The 27,017-nt window shown below is 42.4% G+C and overlaps 1 protein-coding gene across 4 annotated transcripts in view; it reads right to left on the reverse strand.

Annotated features, from left to right (window-relative positions):
- Positions 1-1,059: 1,059 nt before the first annotated feature.
- Positions 1,060-27,017, reverse strand: part of ADAR (adenosine deaminase RNA specific) — a 30,059-nt gene continuing 4,101 nt past the window's right edge. For 2 of the 4 annotated variants that reach the window (XM_020991642.2, XM_020991644.2), the window contains exons 2-15: positions 19,928-21,309; positions 17,132-17,354; positions 16,774-16,928; positions 16,120-16,261; positions 15,823-16,022; positions 13,848-14,004; positions 13,201-13,372; positions 10,036-10,129; positions 8,218-8,337; positions 7,097-7,230; positions 6,251-6,433; positions 5,579-5,691; positions 4,860-4,987; positions 1,060-4,486 (exon numbers count right to left, since the gene is read on the reverse strand). In XM_020991642.2, coding sequence (XP_020847301.1) covers positions 4,246-4,486; positions 4,860-4,987; positions 5,579-5,691; positions 6,251-6,433; positions 7,097-7,230; positions 8,218-8,337; positions 10,036-10,129; positions 13,201-13,372; positions 13,848-14,004; positions 15,823-16,022; positions 16,120-16,261; positions 16,774-16,928; positions 17,132-17,354; positions 19,928-21,309 — 3,444 coding nt within the window. In that variant the 3' untranslated portion in view covers positions 1,060-4,245. Of the gene's footprint in view, positions 4,487-4,859; positions 4,988-5,578; positions 5,692-6,250; positions 6,434-7,096; positions 7,231-8,217; positions 8,338-10,035; positions 10,130-13,200; positions 13,373-13,847; positions 14,005-15,822; positions 16,023-16,119; positions 16,262-16,773; positions 16,929-17,131; positions 17,355-19,927; positions 21,310-22,753; positions 22,939-22,961; positions 26,584-27,017 lie in introns of those variants that run through there. The other 2 variants (XM_020991643.2, XM_078156143.1) reach the window with 2 other exon arrangements.

The raw sequence follows: 27,017 nt of genomic DNA on the forward strand, positions 1-27,017 counted from the left end.
TGGTGACAGGGTATTTTCAATTTCATCTCATGGCAAAATTAAAAGAAATGCATTTAAACCGCAGCAGAAGGTATTAAATTGAACAAATCCCAGAAAAAATGTGACTTTGGGGAGGGCTATTCAACATGATGAGCTATGGGAGACTTCAATATAATAGCTAAGATTTATATAATGCTTTTAAAGATTTTCCATGATTGCTGCAACTGATCTTCAGTAGAGGTTTTTTATATGTAAATCATTACATACATGAGATGCCTAGAGCAGGTAGGAAGGAAGCTTGGATGGCTTTTCAAGGTTTCTCCTTTTTTTATTTTTATTTTTTTGGGGTGAGGCAATCGGGGTTAAGTGACTTGCCTAGGGTCACACAGCTAGTAAGTTTCATATGTCTCCGACTCCAAGGCCAGAGCTCTATCTACTGCACCACCTAGCGGCCCCTCAAGGTTTCTCCTTTAAAAGACAGACCTGTTAGTCCATATGTAGAAAGGAGCCTCTCAATGTAAGCCTACAGATTGGGAAACAGTTAAAACTAGAGGTTAGCTATTTGCCAAGCATCAGGGAAAGGGGAAAGATGAGTGCGGGGCGGAGGGGAGCTGATCAAAAACACACCTTAGCAAAAATCATTATCCACTGGAAGCTGCCTTTTCCCTATAACCTGCTATGGCAGGTGGCTAGCTGACCACAATCTGTCTCAGGAAATGTCATGCCTAACACAGGCAGGACTTGTGAAGTGGGACTTGGAACAATCAATCCTGTAAGAAAATCTGTGATAGATCTGTCCTCACCCTAGGCTTAAACACTATGACATGAGGAGATGGGAAGAAAAGTCAAAAGATAGCTATTTCTTGCTCCTTTCTCCCTACAACACATGGAATGGACCTTGCTAAGGAAAATGACCTGGTTTTTTAATCTTACCTAGCATACAGGTTGATGCAATACTGGTTATTTTTTTCTTTCAAAGCACATACCTACTTATCTTGCAAGCAACTTCATGAGATCAAAAGAAACAACAGGTCCCTTAGGAAATAATGGGTACTCCATGAAAGGAAGGTGAAAGACACATTCAAGGTATTATCAATGTATTAAAAAGCAAATGGCCAAAGTCCAATTCCATTAAAACAAGCAGTCAAAGCTGAATCTAGGTGTACAATATACTCTGACCTTAAAAAAAAGTAGACCAAGGCCCTGTGGAAGAAGTGATGCAAATGAGAGGAGACAGATGAGCAAGCTGGGGTTGGGGCTGGAGCACATAAGCCATCTGGGACATTTCTAAGGGCAAATACAGCCCCTTCTGGGGGGGCTGCTGAAGCAGCTTCCCTTTGTTCCAGGCAGCGCCTTTGAAATGCTTCCTTCTGCTGTCAAACAGATGCACTGGCTCTCTCTTCAGAACAGGTTTGCAATCAGCTCCTCAGCATTTAAAAAAAAATCCTAGGTCTTAGGGTTCCTTCTCTGAACTTTTAACTCACCAAATGAGTTGCAGAACTAAGGTTGTCTAACAATACAGAAAGTTTCTTTTATTTCTTATGAGGAATGTATATCTTCAATCACTGATATCTAGGGATACTTAAAGGCAGAATTATAAAACAAGTATATTGTGGTCAGTTTTCTCACATTTACATTTGCTTCTCTGTTCTGCTCTCAAGAGCTATTGCCAAAAGGCCCCCCACTCCCAACAGCAAACTAACCCTCAGGTTCAAAAGGGAAATTGGTTCAGGTGGAGATAATTTATGCTAAGTGATTTCTCTAAGGGATATACAATTGCAACTGTTCAGGCTTACCAATCATTGCATTTACCCCCCTTTTGGGAGGAAGGTTGAGAAGGATCATGATAAAGGGGCTAAAGATCCAAGAAGAGACCTCATAAAATGGCATCAGATCCATCCCTGGGAAATTCCACCTTCCCCTTCTCCATTGCTCAGCAGCAGACAAAGGAGGGGAGGGCGTCTGTGTGAATGAAGTAGGAAGGAGAGAGTGGGGCAGGATTACCACAGTCTCAAACACACATTCCTTTGCCCAATGTTCCTGCAACACAAACAGAATCATTAGTAAGGGACGGAGGTATGTTTGATACATTGCAGCCTTCTCATAAAAACAACGTTCACCATTCTACATGGTGTGGACCAGAGCCAACAAAGTATGTTTTGCTGAGGGTTTCTAATATCCAACCAAAGCAGACTGTGGTGGGGGTTGTCAAACACTCCAATTCTATCAACGAGTAATGAAGGAGGAAGAAAGAGATAATAATGCTCTTAATCTGGGGACCCGGGATAAAAGAACTTCCTGTCTGGGAGATTCCTAATTACAGTAGTCACAAGACCTCACTGCCCCCTGGGGCAAGTACCAGGATATTACCAGCTTCATCCAACCTATGACTGAAAGGGATGAAAAGTATTGGAGGCAGGGGCCAAGAGCTTTTGCCCTTCTTTACAAAGAAGGGCACTATTTTTCAACATGCTCCTAGGGACATTCTGGTTTGCCACAAAGACACTCTTACCATGTCATGACATCCTGGCTTTCCTCACTCTCCTTAATTTCTGATTAAGAAGACAGACTGTAGTAGCTACATAGCAAGTGTGCGTACACAGATACATATATATGTAGATATAAAAATGAATGTGTGCATGTTTATGCTTGCGTTTATATATTTGGAGGTGTGGAGGTATGAACAGATAGTTGGACCAGGGGATTGCTTGGACAATGGGAAGGAGTATGTCTTGGCAAGATAACAGGTATAACTGTATCAGTACCATTCTAGGGAGAGCTAGAGAAAAGACAGATGTTAAGGGTGAAATATTTTTGCTATTCTCCCTGAGATATCTGGCTAATCTTTACTCCAACTTGAGAGTTGGTGATGGAGGTGCAGACAAGAATATCTTGGGCCAAGGAGACACTGGGCCTGAGCATCTAACTCAGAGTTAAGTCAGCAATTTCAGGAAACCTTGCTTTTTGCTTACAATGTCCACTTTCTCCCCAACAAGCAGGGGAAAGGAACCATCCTATGGGCCTTTGTACTAGTCAAGAGTCATCTCTAGAAATCAATGATCAAAACCACATGGAGATACTTCTAATATAATTGAAGGATTAAGGTACTAATTTTAAACTTGAATGACAATTCTTGGTTACTTCTGGGAATGAAAAATTAATAACATGTATTTTTAAACCCCCTATTTTTGCCAACACAAGTCAATGTTCCTTGGCCTGGCTGGCAAGAGATCTAGTACTTGACTGACCTGAAGCTGGTCTGATCCCCCAGCATGGCAACTGTCATGCCCTTCTTTTTGTTCCCCACTGATTGAAGATTTAGGCTGAGGAGGTTATACACCACCTTTGGGATCTGACCCAGGCACTGTCCCACTCAGCTGTTTTGGGGTAAAGGCCCTCTTACCTTTAGTAAGGAAATTACTATGGAAAGCAACTATCAGCAGCGGGGCTTAATAATAGCTAGGATTTGGGGGCTCCAGCCCCCTCCAGTAGTGTTCTTGCCCCTACTGCACCGAGGAACTAAACATGTAGCCCTAGGAGAGTTTCTTTCCTACTCTGCTCCTTCCCTCCCGTTATTGCTATGAGTCAGTATTATGCTTTCCACATCCACCCACTCTCAACTGGGTAGAAGGACACGTGACTACCAGGTTTTTTGGGTAGATTAGCTGTAGATCTTGATTATACTAATGCTTTCCTTTACTGGCACAGATAACCTTTCTTCACTTCAGCCTTTCTTCTCTTTGCAAATATTCTGCCCAATACCTGAAATTCACCACTGCGTTCACCCTCCTCAGGGGGAAATGTGGAGTAGCCAGACAGTTTAAGGAAGGGGAAAGAAGAGAAGGTGGAGAAGCCAAAGGACCTGGGATAAACCACCAATTATATCAGTCTTTGAATCACAAAGAGTTGACTGGAACCTAATCAAGACCTCAAGAAGTGAATGTAGCAAAGAAAAAGCTTGAGGGACCACCTTGCATTTGCCCAATGATTGCTTTTGCTTATTAGAGACAGAAGAGCTCTTCTCTCCCCCACAGATTTCTGCCTATTCTCTGGGAATACAGGTGGTGGCAAGGCCTCGCCCATCCTACCCTACCGAACAACCTCAGAGGAGGCAGGACAAATGGGAATCCAAAGCCCTAAATATTAGCAATCTTGGGTCCACTAAAAACAAAACAAAACAAAACAAAACACCAACATAATAAAGAATGCTACCACCCACCTCCCACCCCAAACCCTGAAATACCCCTGAACAACCAGCTGAGCACACTATGCATCACAGAGGGAAAAGTTCTTTTCCTCCAGAGGTTTGCTGATCCAGCTGCCGAAGCCCATGTCCTTCAGACTTTTTATGAAGTACTGCTTGGCCACCTGGTAGTCCTGGGCAGCTTTCTTGGCTTCGTTATAGGAAACAAGCCTCAGTAGGTCCTTGCGGTTGTGATGGGCACATAGCTGCTGAAACAGGCTGAACATGCTCCTCTTGGAGAGACGTGATACATCAAGTCTTGGTCTACAAAAACCGGAATATTTTCCTCATTAGAGCCTGAAAAGGTCAGTTATGGAAGTCCCCAAAGTAGAGAAACTATCAAGCCAACCAGAAGGAAGCAGACTGAATTCACACTAATAGTTTCACATAAGACTCTCTAGGCCGTCAACTTGGGATCACAGATTATGTCACAAAGCATTTAACTCTGGAAAGGACCCTAGCAATCTTCTCCTGTAGCCCTCTGATCTTACTGATGAGAAAACTGAAGTCCAGAGGAGGAAGATGACTGGCTCTCGACCACACAGCTAGTAAAAGGCAGAGCCCAGCACAATGTCCACTAACCCAACAAGGACTTAAGGAAGATGTTTCCCCCACTTCTACCAGTACAAACCCTTACCCTTCCACTTTGCCTTTGGTGCCATCCAGGACCTCTATTTCAGTTCTGTCAGCCACGCACCAGTTAACACTGGACTCCTTGGTCTTCCCAGTCTGCCTTGTAGAATCATATACACTGACCCTGCCCACCTACGGAAATCCAAGGGAAATAGGTCAAAAGTGGATCTCTCTCTCCACTGGGGGATGCAGAGGCAGGGGCCCATGGGGTCTAGGAAAAGAGGAAGTGAAGAAGGGGGAACAACCTTCTTTCAAATGAATTCCATAAAGGTCTGAAGAAGTGGTGCCATTCTCCAAGGGAGGGCTGGGAGGATGAAAGCTATTTCCTCCTAACCCATTCAAATATTTACACATCTGTTGTTGTTGATTGGGCTATTTTATTTTATTGTTATTTTTTTTTGGTAAGGCAATTGGGGTTAAGTGACTTGTCCAGAGTCACACAGCTAGTAAGTGTTATGTGTCTGAGGCTGGATCTGAACTCAGGTCCTGACTCCAGGGCCGGTGCTCTATTCACTGCACCACCTAGCTACCCCAGCAATTTTTTTTCTTTTTCGGTGAGGCAATCGGGGTTAAGTGACTTGCCCAGGGTCACACAGCTAGTGTCAAGTGTCTGAGGCCAGATCTGAACTCAGGTCCTCCTAATTCTAAGGCTGTAGCGCTATCCACTGTGCCACCTAGCTGCCCCGATAGGGCTATTTTAAAGGGAGGTAAAAGTTATAGCACCTTAGGGTGGTTGACAGCGTACGGAGGCTTCAGCCCTTCTTGGAATGCACTTTCGTCTTTGGACATACGGCAGCAGATCGCCCGTGTCAGGTGTCCCTGGCTGTACAAGTAACCTAAGTAATTCAGAAAAAGTGAACACGTGCATCAACAAATGAACCAATCAAGTACTTACTAAATGCAAGCAAACAAAGGGTTTCTGCTCCGAGCACTCTTAACAGGCAGGTGCGTGCCAGGGCCTACAACAGATACATCCAGGCAAGCAGACCCCTTCCTTGTGGGGAGAAGGGCTGTCCGGCTCTCTCATTACTGCAGATTCCCTGGCCCAAGCTTGGGTTAGTAAAATATTACACACCACATAAAGACACCCACAGAATCAAAGACTCTGGAGTATAAAGAGACACTGACACTGCACTTCTAGCTACCGCATTTCTTTAACTTATCTTGGAGAAAATGTTGCTGGGCATGGCTTCATGCGGGCCCAGCTGCTTTAAATGTTCAAACTGATTTTCTTACAACAGTGGAAAGGGCACACAGAATCAATTAAAACCAATGCATAAAGCACCCTGTAAACGGGAGGCCTCCCACTAATGCCAGGCAATGCAGAATGCCATCTGCTGGGGTCCAGGCAGTACCAGCTCACACCAGTCCCAGATCCCAAGCCAAGTCCCTCACCAAGAGTGACTGAGCTGAGATAAATAGGCTGCAAGAAGTGGGACAGCATTGCCCCCTGCAGGCCAAGCACATTCCAACGAAGAATCTTATCACTGCAGGACATAGTACGCAGTCTTTCTCCATGTTGAATGCCATCCCATGTTGGCAGGATATCGCTCGATTCCACTGGGATTGTACCCTCTCCTGTTAAAGACAAGAGAAAGATCCAAAGGCAACTTTTACAATCCCACTAAGGATGCCAGCCCATAACCATCCCCTGACGTGGTATTTATGTACTCATGTGTCATCCTAAACTCTAAGTTCCTAAAGGGCAAAGACAGTACTGTGGGTGTGGGGCCTTTAATACTTGGGACCCTCATTCTGACCACCAAGCCAGGAGCCTTGCCTCTCTGCCTCTGGTTACAGCCCACTCTTGGGGTCACTGGAACTGAACCATTCCGAGGTCTCTTCCAACTCTAAGATTCTGTGAGTCAATGTCACAGCTAAACAACCAGTTTTCTTTGACCCTCCTTGCCTTGACTTAGATCTCTCAACATTACTCCTTTACCGCCAACCATTCTTACTGACATATTTTTATCTGTTTCTTCCACCTTTTGCTCCAAAAAAAGTTAACAAGTTTAGTTAGAATTAACAAGGCTGTTTCTCTGGCTCACTGCAGTATATGTCTTTTCCATTTGTGAGTATTGTTTTCTCAGCCTCTAAGTTCTCAGGTGGCAAGAACTGTGTCACATAGACAGAGGGGACTTAAAGGTATTTGATGATGAGAATAAAAAGTGATCTCCACCTGTCCCCTGTAATCATTGTGGAGTTGAACTTTGGGGGAAGGGGGAGGCATCTGTGACTCACCATTTTCTACCTTGGTGCGCAGCTTGCCTTGTTTAGGGTTCTCAAAGAGTGGCTGGTGCTGTGAGTCCATGTAACTCTCTGGAGGATCACTGCATGTCTTGTCGAAGAGGGCGCCATCTCCACAAGGGGCAGTGCTGAAATACAGAAAGGGAGTCTGCTGGACTCAGGTTCCCTCTCAGTTTCTTAGGGGGACAGTTGGAAGAACACTTAGGTTCAGAGTCAGAAGATCTGGACTTGTGCCCCAGTTCTGCCACTTACTAGCTATGTGACCTTGGACAAATCACTTAATTTCTGAACTAGTTTCCCCACCTGTAAAATGGGGATATTAATACGTGCTCTACTTTCTACACAGGATGAGAAGGCTCAAATGTGATAATATGTAAAGGACTTTAAAGTGAGATGTAAATGTGGGCTATTAATTTTTCTGTGTCTTGTCAAATTCAACATAGAGACATAAAGCCACTTCTTCATTTGTAGCTTAATTCCATAGGCAGGTGCAAACGTCTAAGAGAAAGGACTGTAATTCATTAACTCATGGTAGAGAAACCAACAAGAGTATGAGTTCCCAGAACAACAGGAACAGAAACATTCCTTGGAATCACTGTCCATTGTTTGGGATGGGTTGTACAAAGAATGTGAACGTGTACAGCTGTGATGTGTGCCCTAAACACATGGATGAGTGAGTATGGCTTTCCACAGATATGTGTGATAAAGGACTTCCCGCTACTTGGTAAGAGTTTGACTTGTGGACTAGCTCAGACGACACAATATCTTACATGACAGCCACCATTTATGCAGCACTCTAAGGCTTAGAAAGCCCTATACACACATTTGTACACACATATTTTATCTGACCCTCACAATGACACTGGCAGGTAAATGTTATTATTTTCATTTTAGAGAGGAGGAAACTGAGGCCCAGTGCGTTGCCCAGGGTTCCAGAGCAGCAGTGCTGGAGGTGAGCTATAAAGCCACGCTGCTGTATCACACCGTGTTTGGGGCCTCTCTCATGTCAGTGAGCCTTCTCTAAGGACAAGACAAACTCGGATGAAGAAGAATAATGATGGCTAACGTGTAGACAGAGCTCACTAGATGAATGACCAAGGGTAATCCATACCAACCTGATGTAAAGGTGGAAAGTCACATTCTTTTTTATTTGTAGCTTATTTCCATGGGCAAGCTCAAATATACTGTCTTTCCAAGACATGGGACTGTATTTCATTAACTCATGATACAGAAACCTACAAAAGAGAAGGAGGTTAAAGAGAGAGGTTCACTCGGGGGGCTGGTGCTTCTTCCTTCAGCCCCTTGATTTGTCTGGGACACGTGAGAAGGTGTCTTCACGCACCAAACCTTTCAGTTTGCTCTCCAGCTATGCAAAAAACTTCAGAAGGCTCAGGAGGCAATGGGCAGAAACCATTTTCAGACCGGAGTTTACAAAGCTTGGCAAAACACCCGCTTAATTTGGTTTTGATACTACAAATACTCATCTCTACAGTGGCTGAAGAGAAAAATGCTGTCTAAAACCACAGTAACACACTGTTTCTCCCAGAGTTGTGTTTCCTATCCTATAGTCTAGGACAGACTAAAGAAATCATTCAATGGAAACAGAGAGGTAGTAGATACAGGCTGGGCTTTTTATATGATAAAAACATTCCCAAGGGTAGTTGTCTCATTCCCCTGACCCCAAATGCCAAGAAGTAATTTTTGACTTCCAAAAAGGCTATGAAGGTAGCCAAGAAGGCTAAGAAGCTAGAGCACTTAGAAACTCGGCTTGGGGGCTCCTCACAGCTCAATGTGTAGGGCACAGATTCTTTCCAGAGAGGGGATGAATTCCTTAAGATCAATTCATACAGATAGGGTGGCAGTCTGAGGACTCACCTGCTACACAAGACTACTTGTTTTTGGCCAGTCATTCAGTGATGTCTGACTCTTAGTGACACCGTAGACTACAGCACACCAATGCTGTCCATGGGTGTTTTTGGGCAAAGATACTGGAGTGGTCTGCTGTTTCCTTCTCTAGTGGATTAAGGCCAACAGAGGTTAAATGACTTGCCCAGGGTCATACAGCTAATAAGTGTCTGAGAATGGATTTGAACTCAGGTCTTTCTGACTCCAGGCCCAGCACTCTATCTACTGAGCCACTTAGCTGCCTCTTACACAAGACAATATGAGGCTTACAGCCAAACTTCAGAGTTTAAGAAGCCAAAGCTCAAAGCATCATTGTCAGGCTTGAAAGGGGATGAGGAACAGAGATAAGGTGCAATAGGGAGTGAGCTCAGTGATCTCTCATTTGAATTATCACATTCTACCTTACTTCAGATGTGCATATGTTGTATTTCATCCTCTTTTCCCTATCCCTGATTTTAGATTGTAATCTCTATAAGAGCAGAGGTTGTACTATAAAAAAACAACAACATGGGGCAGCGAGGTGGCACAGTGGATAGAGCACCGGCCCTGGACTCAGGAGGATCTGAGTTAAAATCTGGCCTCAGACACATAACACTTACTAGCTGTGTGACCCTGGGCAAGTCACTTAACCCCATTGTCTAGCCAAAAAAACCAAAAAATAAAAATAAAAAGACAACAACAAACTTATGGGTATTTATTGGTATTCATTTTATACCCTGTTCCTTGTCCTTCTGTGTCATTCCTTGTAACAAAGTGTATCAAAGAAATTTAAAAAAAAAGCAGTTCAGCAAGACATCACCAAGTGAGTGGTCAGTACAGTGCCTCATGCTCACAGATCCCCCTGGGCTGTCTTATCTTGCACAGTACCTGGTACACAGTGGGTGCTGAACTGACATCAAAAGGATAAGACACTCCAGTGACTGGTGCTTTTTCCTTTAACCAGCTCCCCTCTGTCTGGGTCACAGGAGGAAGTCCACAACAGACAAGGGTTACATGCTTGTGAGGCATCTCAGCTCTGCAGCACTCACCTGACAAAACCCCTCCGGGAGATGATTTCGGCATGGCAGTCGTTGACTGTCTCTCCCTTTAGACTCAACTCTTCTCCCTTTACACAGCGATTCCCTGTGGTTGGGGGAAAACCCAGATGTGAAGTCCAAAGGAGCAGAGACTTAGAACTGAAACATCAGAGACCACTTAGTTCAACCCCACAGCTCTACAGATGAAGAAACTGAGGCCCAAAGAGATCAGATAACATGTCCAAGGGCACACAGGTGGTAAAGGTTGCAGAGCCAGGACTCAAACTCTGCTTCTGTAATGCCAAATTGGTTGTCTCCCCCCGCTCCCCAGCTTTGAACAAAATCAACGAAACATACATTCATAATGCTGAAACTGAAAAATGAATTTCAATGGGCAAAACATCCATAATAGCCTATCTTTCCCCAATCTATCTTTGCTTTACAGAACATTTTTACGTAAATAAATCTCTCTTGTTCCCTACAATTCCTTCTATTTAGCAGACAATTTTTCTGCATTTCATAATTGAGTTATGTATCATTCTATTTTCTTACAAAGTCATGTCTGCCTAGGCACACATATGTGTCCTCAAAAACAGCTTTTTTCTATGGTCCGGCTGCATTTTATGTGAAATGAGGCAAGGTTCTAAATTGTTATTCACATTTCTCTAAAACACTAAATAATGAATCCTTTTTATTAGTTTTTACTTTTCCTAGATTTATCACACATATCTGTATATTTGATTCTATTTCTTGGCTGGTTCATCCCATCGTTCTATTTTTCTAGTTTTTGAAGAATACTGATTTATAACACATTTTAAATTCTAGTTTTTAATTTCCTTAGCACTATTTCCCCAACCCTATAGCAACCTCTAATGTTCCTGTTTGCTTGCTACCTAAATTTCACTGAGATTTAATCCAATTCTATAAAGAAGCTCTTCTCTATAACTATTCTTTTTAATATTTTAATTTATGAATGGCTACTATAATCTATTGGAGGACTTTTCTGCATCTACTGCTATGATCATATGATTTTATGTTTTTCCTTCCTAATGTTTCACATTATTTCCCCCCCAATCCTGTGGCATCCATCTTTTCTAGAATAAATTCACTGTCATGATAAATGATTTTCAATGTGCTAAATTCTGCTAATATTTTTACATTTAAATTAATCAATAAGACTATCCTAAAAATCTTTTTAAAAAAAAAAACCCCTCATCTTTACCAGGTTTTTATAATTAAGGCCATCTATATTTGCCTTATAAAAAGAATTAGTATATTACCTTTTCCTATATTTCAAGTCTGCACAAGTATAGAAATTATTTGTTTCTCAAAGCTTAGAAAAGTAACTGATGATCTCATCAGGACCAAGTGCCCAGGATTATAATTAGAATGTTTAATTATTTGACTTATTTACTCCCCTAAAACTGTATTAATTTTGTTTACTGATATTTTGCAAGTTTAAATTCTCAAATTACCATATATAGCTACAATATACCAATATTTTATATTTTTTTGTATTTGTGATTACTTTTTCCATTTCTAATTTCAGTGACATATCTCCTCTCTCCTTTCTTCATTCAGTTTGCTAATGGTTTGTCAATTTTTTGGTCTTCTAGAGAAACTAGTTCTTGGTTTAATTTATTAACTAAACATTTTCTTCATCTTCTACTCTGATTTTTAATATTGTTCTTTACCTACTTTTCTTTGGACTATTATTTTGTTCCTTTTCTAAAATCTTTAGGTACAGCTGTAATTCAATTAGTCTCTTCCTTTTATTAAACATTCAGTGTTATAAACTCATCTCTAAGAACTGTTTCAGCTAAATTCTACAGATTTTGATAAGTGGCATTGATATTATCTTTTATCTTTAAGATAGTATGTTATTGTTTTTCTAACTTCTACTTTACTCTAGTAATTGTTTCAGGGACCATTTTTTGGTTTCATGTAATTTATATGATGAGAAGCAGATGCCCTTAGATAGTAAGGGGACCTTCGTGGATGCTGCTCAAAGTTGAAGGCCTTTTTTCCCCCGTGGCTCTGCCTGGCTATTGTGGTAGTGGCCTCTGATGCCTGCCCTCACCCTCCTCCCCCCTGGTATCTCCCCAAGTCATTCCTCCCTCTTTATCCTGCCCCTTTCTCCCAGCCCCAATACAGTGTCGGTCCCTTTTCAGGCCCTCTCTCTCCCAGACCTGAGGCAGTACATCTTTTAGTGGCTGTGGTTCCTATTCCCTTTATATATATATATATCTTTACCCATCTGATACAGGGGAATCCAGAAGGCACAAGCAGTTGCTCCCCTTTGGGTTTTTTCCTTTCATTTTTCAACCTCCCCACGACCAACATTTCAGTAGTTGTGTGTTCCCTGGTTTGGGTTCAGTCTAATACCCTCTTAGAAGTCTCCAAATGTAAAAAAAATTTTTTTTGTTAATTTATTTTGATTTATCAATAATCATTTCCATAAGCTTTTGAGTTTTAAATTTTTAAACAAGATTTTGAAGAACGGGGCAGGAACTACTGTTTTTGGACTCTACAGAATACTTAACCAGGCTGGGTGTATAGGAAAGAAAGCAATTATGATGGAAAGAACGCTGGATTTGGTATTAGAGTCTGGGTCAAAAACCCCACTCTACCAAAGATGTAACCTTAAGCTAGTTACTTAACAGCTGGGTCTCAGTTTCCAAACCTGTAAAATGTCAGGGATGGACTGGATCTCTAAGAGATCTTCTAAAACTCTAAATTAGGGGTGAGGAGCCTGTGGCTTTAAGGTCATATGTGGCCTTCTAGGCCTCAAGTGTGGCTCTTTGACTGAATCCCCTTAATAAAAGGATTTGTTCTGCAAAACTTGGACCCAGTCAAAAGGCTGTACCGAAGGACCTAGAAGGCCACAGATTGTCTACTCCTGCTCTAAATTCTATTATGTGTGATACTAAATTATTCCTAAAGTAAAAAAAAGCAAGATTTCTTCTCCCCAACTTGGGAGTACTCCTGCTACTACACATAGATAGGTTTTCTCCTTGAAAGGAAAGACTATTCAACAACAAAGAAGAGGAAAGAAATCTTGAACTGAATGAGATGTGAAACGCCAAGATGGCAGGTGGTGGGACACTGGTAAAGGGCAATCCTTAGGGAAGGGTCGGAAAGGGGGTGTGTAGGTGAGTGGGGCTGGGCTGTGCATACCTGTTCCAAAGCTAACCACGAGGCCCAGGTCGTCATCGCTTTTCTTCATAATGATGGCGGCCAGGATCTTTCGGCCAAGCAGGCTATGTTGGATGGGTGAAGTGAGGGAGCTGAAGCACTGGTGGCTCAGCATGGCCACTTGATCGTGGAGGGTGCTACCAGTTAGAGGAAGCTGCAAAACATGAGGCTGGGTTAGGATCACAGCTCCCCACTAGGGAGTTTCTGTCCTATTCTAATGTTTCTACCTTAAAGCCAAGAAAAAAGAGAAATACTTTGGAAACAAATTTTTAATTCTCTTAACTATAGCACATGATTTAAAAAAAAAAAGTTCCAAGAATACCTATATGATATATCGTTCTCTTTTCTCCCTCCTTCACTCCCAAAATATTTAACTTCTAAATTGCTTCATTTAAGGTAGTCTTTAAATCCCATAGGTCGTCATTTAAAATGTGTTGTGCTTAATCTGGAGGTGCACAATCTGTCTGTGGATCATCAAGTGACCTAAGGCCTCAAAGGCGACCAGGAGAAGAGGCAGCAAGAACAGCTGCCACCAGGATGGCCCTAGGGAGTATGGGACAGAGCAGGTTAGGTTCCCTACGAAGGTCAAACAAGCACAGGAAACGACAAGGTCCTGTCACTGTGGTTACCTCTGAAATGCCCATGCCCCCTGTGCGCTTTGCCCTCTCTGTCTCCCCAATCAGGACGCGCAGGGCTGCATCGGCTGCCTCCTGCTTGCCCTGCTTCTTGCTGTGTGCGCTGACAGCGGGGAACCAGCGACCCCCAACTTTTGCTTGGTAAATGAACCTGTTGGATTAGAAAAAAAAGCTGAAAGGCATCGTTAGACCTGGAGAGAAAGCCCTTACAACTGTGGCTTTTAAGATTCCAGGCCAACCTTTTTAAAATTCAGACCTATGATTTCATTAGTATTGGAAACTCTCTTCCCCCAGTTGCAAATAGGCAACTTAGGTATTTTCCTAAGACACAGAAAGGGAAAGGGATTTGCCCATAGTCACAAAATAAGTACATGTTAGAAACAGGTCTTGAACCCAGGTCTTTCTGATTTGAGTTCAACACTCTATTCACTAGAGGGATTGAGTGCTTATCAAACGTATTTGCAAATCTATAAAAACAGTTCATTTTCAAGTATTTCACCCTATTAGAAGGAATAGCACAGAAATTACCCATAGTAAAGACCGTGATCCTTTCATCATCAGTGGAACTTCAACCCTGAGGTCCTATTGACTGGATAAGTGTCAGCCTTTCTTAGCTTATTATTTCAAGATAATCCCAACCAAGTTTAACCTTAGTCCCAACTCCTTGGTCATCTAACTGGACAGCTTCACCAACAGTCTTGCTATCCTTACCCTTTTTTCCCCTCACTATACATCGCTCTGGAACCACAATCAAATCAATTCTATCCTTGTTCCTGGATGTGATGTTATCAATCCACCCCCAATGGTCTCAATTCACCATCTCTGTAACTTTTTGGATCAAAGTGCCTCTTCCCTTACTACCTTCTCTCTATTTGTGAGGTTCCTCCTATTAGGATGTAATCTCCCTAAGAACAAGGGACTAAATTTTCTTTTGTATTTATATCCTCAGCACAGTGCTTGGCAAAGAGTAAGCATTTAGTGCTATTCATTCATTTGTCCTTCCCAAGGAGACAAGGAAACCATATAATTAAATATGTCTGGATTTAAAGGGCCAGATGTCAACAAAGATGAAATGTTAATAAAAGTTTGAAAATAAAATGTGTTATGGCATGCATATCTACGGGTTTGCGTGTGTGCACACCCCCCCAGAGATAAGTTATTGCCACTGATAGTGAAATCTCCTAGTAAAGCAGAAAAGCTGGGTCACTATCTGCTGAGAATTCCCAAAGATGACTGAGATGAATGTGGGGCTGGGTGGTGGTGGCAGCAACAGTCCTGGCAACTCACTAGTAGGCCCTAATTTAGAGATTATTCCTCTTGAGAATCTACAGACCAAAACAGAGTTGATAGCACCATAATTTTAACAGTCCAAGTTGTGAAAATGAGCAAATTCGGCACGATAACTACAGATGTGAAGCCTGAAGGGCCAACTGTTAAGTATCAGATGCTACCTGGAACTGTTCTTCAATTCCACTAAATACCAAAAGAAATGGGATAAATGTTTTGCATGAGGAATTGAAGTTAAGCAACAGGGGTTAAACTGGATTAGTAATAACAGTGACTGGCTTTACATACATTATTTCCTTGAGTTTCACAACACTTCTGCTGAGAAGTTGGCTGTATTTTCTGTGGCAGTGCAATGGGAATGGACAAATTCTCACTATCTTAGAAATGTTAAAATGTGTCCCTGCCTTAAGGCGTGATCTCTTAAGGCTCCTTCAGTCTGAAGGCTAATCTGAAAGGCGGCAATCACCCGGCATGTGGCTATTTTCAAGGTTGTTCAAACAATCCCTCAGAGGCTGCAATACCAAGTCTAAATAATCCATTGGAGGAAAGTGCTCCTTCTCTCCCAGGAAGCTCACGTTCTTTTCTTCTCAAAGAAAGCCTTTCTTTTCTAGACATCTAGTGTCTGCAGACACTCCTAGGTGGAGTGAGGTGAGGACTATGGCTAGAACCCCAGAATACTCACTTGGGCTCATGGGGAGGTCCAGACTGGTCTACCAACTTGAATTCTGCAGCAAAGCCATTGGACCTGGCATATTCAAACAAGCCACTGATAGGGTTGGCATTCAGGTATTTGATAAGATCCCCAATCTTCTTTGCCCTGCCGGGTGCTGGCTCTCCTAAGCCGCCAAAGGATGCAGGATCACTAAAGTAGTCAATGCACGGCTGAAAGAAAATTAACCAAAGGAGACTCATCATTGCTGGTACGTCTCAGCAGGGAAATAGAAGGCCTCTGAAGGACCGAACAGTTTTAAGTATATACCTGCTTGGTCCAAGGGTTCAGGCTAGGATTTCCACAGAGAGCCTTCACAGCCACCTCAGCTGCCATCTGCTTTGCTGCCTTCTTGCTATTGGCTATCATGGTTGGAAACGTCTGACTCCCCATCCTTACGCAGTATTTAAACCTGGCATGGGATGTAGTTTAGTAGCGGAATAAAAATTTTTTTGAGGGAAGAAATAAAGCTTAGACCTCTTGAGTCTGTCAGCCTTTGGACAACTAGTTTCTTAACTTAAATACCATCTAAGTTCCATTTGCAGGTCTTGAGCTTTATTCTGGCCCTAGAGGTAAGCATTTCTTTCTAGTAGGCAGGGGTTCATTTTCCTTCCTCTTTCTCTAGCATCAATGAGTTCTAAGTCCTGTAGTGTTCTAGTCCTTAAGCTTGTCTTTATCACCAAGTTCCTCAACCTCTTATTTTCTCCCCCTTTGGCAACAACCTTGTCACTGAGACCCCTCATTCTGCCCCATTCTGAAAAAGACCACCTTAATGAATGAAGCAATCCTTCACTGGAAAGACACAAGGAAAGCTCTGTTACCACTGTAGGAAACCTAGGAAAGGATGTGGCTATTCTCTGCATGGAGCTAGGGAAATGCATGCTGGAAGTCCCAACTACAATCTCCAAGAACAATGTGACATACTTGGGGTCATGAGCTGGGCCTTCCTGGGATAGAAGAAGGAATTCACAGGTGCTCCCGGATTTTTGCACATGCTCCATCAATACACTAATGGGGTTCTTCCCAAAAAGAATACTCGAGGGGCTGATGGGACTGGGCTCAGGCTCTGGAGCTGAAGGCTATACAAAGTAAGAAAAAGGAACAAGAACTTCATGACTACAGCAATCAATATAAGACAGCCAGATGAGAAAGAGCATGGTAGAATGTTAGGATGCTTAAACTACAGGTAAAAAAAAATGGAAGATTAGGAGGTATTGCCTAAAAAGGACAACGCAAAGTATCCATCCTGGATAGCGACAAAAATAAAAGGCAGAGCCCTTACCTTCTCTGGTTCTTCTTCCATAGGTTGAGGTGGCGGTGGAGGTGGTGTTGGCGCTGCCACTGCTGGTGGCGCTGCCGCTGCGGAGGTTACTTCCCCCTGGGCTCCAGACTCTTGAAATAGGACTGTCATGGCTTTCGCAGCGGCATCTTGCTTGGCCATCTTCTTGCTGCCAGCTTCTGCTGGAGGGAACCGTCGGCCACTGATCACAGCCTGGTATTTAAATCTTTGTGGAAAGTAATTAAACATATGAATGCTCACCTGAGTCGACTCCCCTCCCTCCTTCCATCCCTCCTGTCTCAGGAGTATTTCTGGGGCCATTCCTCTACACAGAGTTCATCACCTGGGGATTTCCTAAGCAAATGGGGCTTCTGATTTATGGGTGAAGATGTAAGGGGTCATGGGAATCCTTTGATTGCTGTCTCTTGAGCTAGATGTCAGGAAACTGGTATTCTTTCAGTAGCTAAGCACAGCAACTGGAACGAACACTGGATGTGATATAGGAAAACCCGGGTTTGAATTCCATATCTGCCACTAGTTATCTGAGACCCCTTGGACAAGTCAGTTAACCTCTCTAGGGAGCTAGTCTGGACAGATCTCTAAAAAGTCTCTCTCAATTCTAAAATCCTACGATTTCATGGACCTGTGATCAGAGGTGCCTATGCTTGAGTCGACTGCACTGGTGATAACCCCACACCTCTGCAAAGACTGAAGACAGGCTTGATGGGTATATACAGCAGATGGCTAAGTCAGGTAACTAACACTATAAAAAAGTGCTGGGGGATCTATCATCACAGGTTCCTAGCTCTAAGGCTGGAAGGCCAGCTATTCCAACCCTTTCTTTTTACAGGTTAAGGCCCAGTTACAAGGTCACATGGACAGTAACAGAGATAGGATTTGAACCCAAGTCCTCCACTCAAGAGCTTTTTCTACCAAGCCACAACATTATTCCTGTCTCTCCACACTTCCCATGGTCATTTTCAGTTCCCAAAGTGAAGTTAATATCTTCTTTGGTCCAAGATCATGATCCCTACACACAAATGCCACAGGATCTGGAGGTCTGAATGATCTCTTTTCGGTCTTTCAGGCATTATAAGTCTCCACCTGTCCCAGTATTAAGCTTGAAATCAATAGTGGCTTCCTCTGGGTCCCCCCATGAGATCATTAAAGCACATGTTCAATGCATTTAGATTGCTTCTCTTTCCAAGGTGACCCAATCAGCCTGCAGAGGGCCCTAACTGACTTGGGTGGTAGAGATATCTGTTCAACTTTCTGCTCAAATGGAGAATTTATTTAAAAAAGGTTAACTTTCCAGTCTCCTGTGTCTCTTGACATATGTGAACACAGCATTAATGTGGCTTATAAATGGAACCCAAGGAGAGGAAAATTGTACACCCTAGAGTTACCTTAATTATTAGTGGCTTTAGGGATGAGGTAGCAAGGAGAGGCAGGAAAGGATACCTCTTTTTCCTCACACCAAGAGAAACAAACTTTCCCCTAAAAGAGGAAGGGGAGGTATTTTGGCTAGACACCTCTCACACTGTCTAGAATGAGAAAATTTCTCTTGAGGACAAACAGCACTCCTGTCAACCTTTAGCTTCACTGAAATAACCAATACAGGGATAAAAAAACAAAAACAAAAACAAAAACCCTGTCTGAGAACATTAGGGCCTGGAGAGCAGCTTTAGGGAATCAAAAAAAAGGGTCAACTCCTTAATGTGGCTCTGCTTTGCTGATTCTCAGCAGCTCCCCAGCCTCCTTCTGCCACAACCCCTCCCGTTCTTCTCTAGGTTCACGTGTTTTTTGTTTTTGTCTTTTCCCCATTTCATTCATTTACCTTAAGAATCTTTTCAGGGTAGGAACTATCCCAAAGATTCTGCCACAGTTTGGCCTCTGAGATGGTTTTTTTTTTCCAGTTTCACATGTAAGGGGCAAATCTGTTTTCAGTAAATTAAATGTAGCAGGAAGGAGTAAGCTACTCATTTGTGTAAAGGAGGTAGGTATAAAACAGAAGTGCCCACTTCTGACATGGGGACAACTGGGGCACACTCTTCTTAATATGGACACTTGACTTTTCTGGACATGTACCTAACAGAGGGGTGGATTTTGGACTTGCTGACATTTAGCAGCACAATTCATTTTAACTCTGTCCATAGCCCCCCTCATCCCTTAAATGATAATAGTTTTTATTAAAACAAAGCACATACACACAAGTTTGGTTTGGGGAATAAATACAGTCAGCTTGCCATCTTGTGTGGCCCTAGAAGCCAGGTAAATAAATGAAACCTAATAACTTCCAAACAAGCTTTATTTTAGTCTATAAATTCAACTTCTTTTTTAATCAGAGAATCTGATTTGAGATTTATTTCTCCTCAATCTCTAGCATACTGGACTAACTGACAATGAAATAGCAAAAAGAGAGTAGGAAAGGGCATGAAAAATTAAAAGACCAAAATATCTGAACCAGAATCTGGTTCATCTGAACCGTAATCACAGGTATGAGTCCAACTTTCTACTGAGGTTATGCAACTAAGCGGCCCAGTGGATCAAGCACTGGACCTAGAGTCAGGAGGACCCAAGTTCAAATCCACCCTCAGGCAATTACCACCTGTGTGACCATGAGCATATTACTTAACCTCTGTCTGCTTCAGTTTTGTCCTGGTTAAATGGGAATAATAACAATAACATCTATCTTCTAGGGTTGTTGTAAAGATAAAATGAGATACTAGTAAAGTGCTTTGAAAACTTTAGAGTGCTATGTAAATATTACTCATTATTTTTTCCTGTATTGTCTCTTACCTGGGTTCGTGTGATGGGCCACTCTGTTCCAAGAGCGTGAACTCACAGGTCTGGCAGGTGAACTGAGCATATTCTAACAGTCCACTGATTGGGTTCTTCTGCCGGCAAGCTGTCAGTTTCTTGATAGCTGTGAACTGTGATGAGGCACCAACACGGGCCATGTAGTTGGGTAGATCCATTATGGTGTGCAGGTCATCTCCCTGCTTAATGCTATTTAAATCATCTGGGATGTCATCTGTGGCCCACTGACCATTTTCAACCTTCATGTCTGAGGGGTCATTGTCTTGAACTGGGGGTTCCTCAAGCAATCCTGGGACGCCCACATTGCCATCCTCTGTTGGCCCTGATGGTGGCTGATGTCCATTCTCAACACTCTCCTCTTCTTCCCTAGCAGTGAGTGTGTTGGGGACATCTGAGTTACCTGGGTCAACCTCAATATCTGTCTGGGATATAGGGCTGTCTACTGGGATATTTTCATTTTTCTTAAGTTGCATCCTCTCTCGCTTTTTATCTGTCAGTGACCACCTCGGAGGAGTGAATCCTTCTCTTCGAACATCTCCCTGCCTTTCCAAGTCAAAGAGTAAGGTATTTACATCTCGGGCCTTAGTAAGGCCAATGTTTTTGGCTAAGTTCAGGGCAGAGGAATCTGGAACATCAAATAAGTAGGCACAGATTTTCTCCTTGATATCAGCCATGTTGACAAAACTAAGTGGATCGGATTCAGGGATGAAACTTTCGTCTTTCAAGTCTGAAATAGGGCTTTTGTTTGGACCTCTTCGGACAGCTTGTCTCACAACCTGGTTAGTCTGTTTCCAAGCATGGGATGGGGTCGGGATACTCCAGTTAGGGGGTGTGCCTTCTTCCCTGTGTAACTTCCCCTGCTTCAGCAGATGGTACAAAACTCGATTTACTTCCTTCTTTTGGACCCCAAGTTTCTTGGCAAGATCATATACTGTAGCAGACTGCCCTTCCCCAAGTTCCCCTAAAAGTTTTAGAATCCTTTGCTCCTGATTTTGACTGATAGACAGCTGTTGGAAATTAAAGGTAAGCTTAGCCACACCTTGCCTTGATGTGGCTCTGCCTCTTGGGGAAGGTGAGCCTTTCCAGGGAGAGGAACTGCTAGGAGGTGGCCTTACAATATTCCAGTTCCCAGGTTGCCTCACGTCAGCAGGTGGTCCTGTAAAACTTGGCCTCTCCCTGGTCAGGAAAGATGTTGATGCCTGCTCTCTGATCAGGGGCACTTCTAGGAGTTGTCCCCTCAGGAATTCTATCTGCTGATTTCGGAATCTATCGGGAAAGAACCCCTGCCCCAGCTGCTGTCTGGGTTTGCTGCGATCATAGTCTTGTATCTGCTGGTTACGGTATCTGTCGAGGGAACACCCCTGCAGGACAAGAGGATGGCGAAAAAAAGGCAGGTTAGGATGGCAGCAGTGAGAGTGTGTGTGTGCCTGACACCAACCTCTGCTTGAAGCAGCACCCCTGTTCATAGTGTGTTGTTGGAATGCAAGTAAGACTCTGGGCTTTCACATCCCAGGAGACAGACAGCTGGGATCAATTTGCCCACCTCACAGTTGCTACAGAGGCCTGCCAAAGGGAAAACAGAGAGGGAGGGGAAGAGAGAGGCAGAGAAGAATGTAAAAATGGGAATTCAGATATGAATCCCACCCCTAAACATCGTATTTCTGGAATGACTTAGGCCTCACTGTCATAAGCGTCTTTCTGGTAAGATGAGCCATGACACATCAATTTCACCCAAACCACCAAAATATCCTCATGGACTGGTGGGGACTGCATTCTAAAACTATAAATGAGAGGTAATCATCAGCCTCAGGTGCCAATAGAAATCTGTCCTTCTTTCCACACCCATTATAACCTATTATTGAAGCAGTCACATAATTTCTTGCTGTTTTGGTAGCATGTATTACTACTATCTGTTTCTGGTAATAGAGGTCTGAATACAGGTCTCTCTGGTTAGAAAACAGACATTTATACCACATCAGAGAGTTCTCTGCCTCACTTTAAATTCCCAGAGTACTGAGTAACAGTTCTCCAGATGTAAACTCTTTACTACACCTCGGTGAATTTTGGAAGTGAGACATATTTCAAGATAGAAAAGTTTAGTTCTTTAATTAAGCACTTTTCAGTTTGCAAAAAACCCCCAAAACTGAAATTACTATTTTCAAAGGAGAAAAACCACCTGGATAGACTCAGGAAGGGGGCGGAGGCAGGAAAGATGGAAATCAGTTAATACTTATTCCTGAACCCCTCAACATCTTCATATTCATATTGTCCATCTTATGTGGGGCTTTAAGAATTTACTTTAAACCCTGGCTTGTTAAAAATTGTGTTTTTAAAAAATTCTTAGAAATCATGTAGTGTGTCTGTGTGACCTCGGGCAAATCACTTTACATCATCTCAAGGCCTCACTTTCTTCAGCTGTAAAATGATGCATCAGTCATTTTAAAAGGACCAAAAAGAACTTGTTAAAAGATCTCTTAAAAAAAAAAAAACAAACCAAAACAAAAAAAACTTCATCCAACTCTTTAAAAAATACTCTAAATTCTAAATTTCACTCTGGGTCTGTTTCAGTTGTAAAATGTGGGAGTTGGAATATGTGACCTGAGGTTCATTCTAGCTCTAAAGTTCTGATTCTAAAATTCTATGAGCCTAAAATTGCTTGTTGCAGAGCTAGGACTCACTGGTGTAAAAGAGAATTAATTCTTCCTTTAAATCTCCAACCTATCTGTGAAGAAACCTTGTGATGGTATGGGGATGGGGTCCAGACAGTTAAGATTGATCCTCAAATGGTGAGGTGGGCATAATTACCAGTATGACTCCCTTGGCTTCTGGAAGTGGCAGGGGTATGAACATGGTGGTGGCAGTAACACCACCACCATAGGGATCCTTCAGTAGATCCCAATGTATTGGCTGGAGATGCCATATTCTAAATCCTCAATATTCAAGCCTCATATTAGGTCCAAGACAGCCACAGGACTCCTGCAGAAGTTAGTTAATAATCAGAAGCTGCCCTTACCTGAAGTTCGTCCATACCGATGAGCATAATTCATCTCACTTATCTGAGCACAAGAAAAGAAACTCGCGTGGTGTAAACTAATCCATTAACTACAGGAAAACTTCTCTCTAGAGAAGGAGAAAGGAGCTAAGGGTGACAGTAAGCCTCCAAAGGCTAGTTCTTTGGCTCGTATAATAGCTCTTGCAGTCTAATATCCCTGTTTAAAAGTAAAGAGGAATAACTTTGATAGCATGAAAATAAAACATCTTCCTTTGGTCCTATGGAGATTACACAGCTTGCAGACTAAAATGGCTGCAGCTAAGTTTTACTTTCATTTACTCAGAAGCACTTCCCCCATAGAAAAGCTCAGATCCACCTAGAGGTGGAGTTAAAGCAAATCCAGGCCAGAGGTATCCGGTTTCACTGAAAAAAAAAAAACAACAACACAAAAAACCCCCAACAAACTCCAATGCTTTCAAAGAATGCATAAATGAATGCTATCGAAGATTGCATTTTTTTCCCCTGGGAAACCCATTACAAAAAAAACACAACTCCATAGCACTCAGGATTTTCTTCACATGAAAGCTACAGGTTTACATTCGATAAAAATAAAAGACAAAAACAAAGAGATATGTGAACCACATCTAAAACAGAGAGTCTCCTAGGATTTGTAAACCCTGTAGAACTACTAAAACACAAACAAATCTCAATAATTTAGCCTGGGAGGTCTGGGGAAGGTTCAGAGGGGGCTAGAAGGGTAAAGAAAAGAGTCTCTCTAAAATTAGTTTAAAGTTAACCAAAAACAGTCTTATTACCGTTACGACATTATATATTATAAACAAAATAGTGGGTATTGGCAAATAAAGCACTGAAAATTACCATTCAAAATAGGTTCACATTTTATAAAGACCTCATGTTTTATCACTGATTTTGAACTTTTTTTTCTTTTCTTTTTTTGGCAAATGGGTCACATTTTTTGCCCAGGGTCACATAGCTAGTAAGTGTCAAGTGTTTGGTCTGAGGGCAGATCTGAACTCAGGTCCTCCTGACTTCAGGGCCTGTACTCTATCTACTGCGCCACCTAGCTGCCCCAACTTTGAACTTTTTATTCAGTAAGAATCACATGAGAGGCATCATGGCAGAGTGGACAGAACTGACCCTGGAGTCAGGAAAACCTGAGGTCAAGTCCTACTTCTGACATAGATTAACTGTATAACTCAGGGTAAGTCACCTAATCTTTCATTCTCCAAGCACCTTTTAAGGATATAAATTGCAGAGAAGGTGCCAAGTGCATTGGAAGGAGGAGTTGTCTCACTGGGAGTTCCCTGTATCAATAAAATCATAGGTCTAGTCCCATTCCAAAAATCATGAACCTTGAATTCTCTCAAATATCAAATTAATGGGGTCCAAGCTAATACATTTTTGCTGTAGTGAGATTGGTTCATCTAATGACAGGATAATCGCTCTGTTGGTAGTGTCAAATGAAAAGAAAACAGAGGAAGTCCCCCTGCACATGCTGGATGGATTTCCTGTGGTGACCTTAGGGGAGGCCATGGGTAAGTCACAAAGGATGGACAAGGCCCAGAAGAAGCTTCGATCTGGAGCTCACAGACCATACAACTGTTGCAGAGAAGTGTGAATGTAAACTCCAAAGAGCATATGCAAAGTGTTTTAAAGATCAGGCTTGTGCTATTCACAGGTCTGGAGACTTAGAGCTTCATGAGCACTTGAGGGACACTGGGTACAATGTCCTCATTTTATAGATACAAAAACTGAGTCTCAGAGAGGCTAAGAAACTTCTCCAAGGTCAAAGAGATAAGAAATGGTAGTGTCAGGATTACAACCCCACTCACTCCACATCTCACCCTCTTTTCTACTTTTCTCTCCAAGGCCTGCACTGCACAAAGAGATTCTACGTACCTGCTCCAGTTTTCCATACCCATTGTTGTCAGATATTTCTCTTTCAAGTTGAATTTAAATTCTCCCAGTTGCAATGGGTACCTCCCCCCATCTCAGTAAAACTAGTCAGGTCCTACCTCAGACTCCTGCTCTTCAGGTTAAATAACCTCAGCTTCTTTAAACTTTCTTTAGGTACAAGCCTACAAAAGATTCCCCTCCAGTAGGTCTATCCAGCTGTTACCTTTTGATCCAACATAGTATACAATAATAAACCATTCAGTGAAGTTTCTTCCCTAAACAGATTAGTTTGTACACTGAAACAGGAAGATGAATAGCTCCTGTCATTTAATCTTAGCAACTCAAGTAATTGCTGTCAGTCTTATTCGTAAACGTTACATCTCCCTGCCCATTTCTAATCATTTTAACCTCCTCAGCTACAAAGTGGTGATAGAAAACTCTTGTTACTCCCTGCCTACACACATTCCAGGCTCCAGTTCAAAATGAAGTATTTTCAGTCCTGACATCTACCTCCTGCCCCATCTTAGCCCTATGTTTTCCTCTTGTCTTTGCTTTATGCCTGGAACATCTTTCTTCCTTTTTTCCCCTTGCTAAAATCCTTTTAAACTCATCCTTTAAAGCTCAATTCAAACATCACCTCTCCCTCTAAGTTTTTCCTGATCCTTTGCCAGAAGCTCAGATCTCACATAGCACACTGTTCTCTACCTTTCTAATATAATACTGTGTCTTCCATTTATCTAAGTTTGGTCCTTTTCCTCCTCTCCACCTTCAAATTATAGGTTCTGGGAGGGCAAGGGCCTATTCTTATCCAAATGGTGTGATTCCCCAGTGGCTCAGCACAGTGCTTTGCACACAGTGGCTTCTTAAACGCTCTGCTGACTGAATTGGTGTCTCATCTTGGCAGGCCTCTGCACCTGTGACATGGCCTTGTCCCACCATGGAAAAAGGCACAGGCTTTTAGGTGAAAGGAATGAAGTGTACAGGGGCCAGAAGGAGACTACACAGTGTGGATCCCTGTTCTGTGTCTGTGCCTGATGCAGACATTAAGAAGATGGCCTTGAACTCCACATTCTGTTCTTGCTCGTTCCCTTCCATTGGATCCAAGAGTAGGTTCATTCAATATGGCCTCATATTTTCAATGTGACAACTTCACATACTCCCTCACTCTTTTAATTTGTGTCCCTCCTAATGGATTTCTGGCCTGTGCCTATTTCTTTGCCTATGCAAGGCTCCACAAATTTTGGCTCCAAAAGTCAAAAAAACTTTGTCAGCTTTCAACTAATCAACATGCATTTAGAGGAAAAGACTGACATGATTTACTGCACTGGTTTTCAAGCTCTCAAATTTATTAAAGGGGCTTTATAAAGGTCTTCACAGATATTCGGAAAAGGCTCAAAAAGATATAGAGCTAAGTGCATCTGGCCAAGGGATTTCTTGGTACAAACATAAAGTAAGCAAAAGCCTGGGTGGTCAGGACTCCTCTCCTTATGCCTATAAGAAGTTGAGCAGAAGTGATGAATTTATTTTACACCTGCTATCAGGTAGCTAGGTGGCACAGTGGATAGAGCTCTGGGCTGGGAGTCAGGAAGACCTGAGTTCAAATCTTGCCTCAGATACTTATTAGCTATGTGACTCTAAATAACATGTAACATGTATATAACATCTCTCAGACTCAGTTTCTTCCTCTACAAAATAAGGATAATAATAGCCCCTACTCCACAGGGTTGTTGTGAAGCTCAAATGAGACACATTTTTAAAAATTAAATTTTAATAAGTATTTATTTATTAAGTGCCTTCTATGTACCAGGGACTATGTTAAGCATATTGCTAACTTCAAATGCCATATAAATGTTAACACAACAAATGAAAAGGAGCAATCAAAAATACACACGAACAAGAATAATGAAACAAATGGTTTCAATTTCAGGTAAGACTGTGCCAAAAATATTAGACACCATGGCAACATGTTTTCTAGATTTATCAAATGCTCCTCTAGCTGAGGAAGGAAGTTCCAGCCTGTCCAATAGGCAGAAAACTTAAACTGTATGGCGTTTATAGGAAACTGACCTCTTTTCAGTTCTCTGCTAAAACAGTGAATATAACTGATAAGAGGGTGTGGCTTCAGAAATACTTAGACTTCAAGGTCACACTTGAAACCCA

Source organism: Phascolarctos cinereus, unplaced genomic scaffold (assembly GCF_003287225.1).
Source record: "Phascolarctos cinereus isolate Bilbo 61053 unplaced genomic scaffold, phaCin_HiC Scaffold_5;HRSCAF=322, whole genome shotgun sequence".
Lineage (NCBI taxonomy): Eukaryota > Metazoa > Chordata > Mammalia > Diprotodontia > Phascolarctidae > Phascolarctos > Phascolarctos cinereus.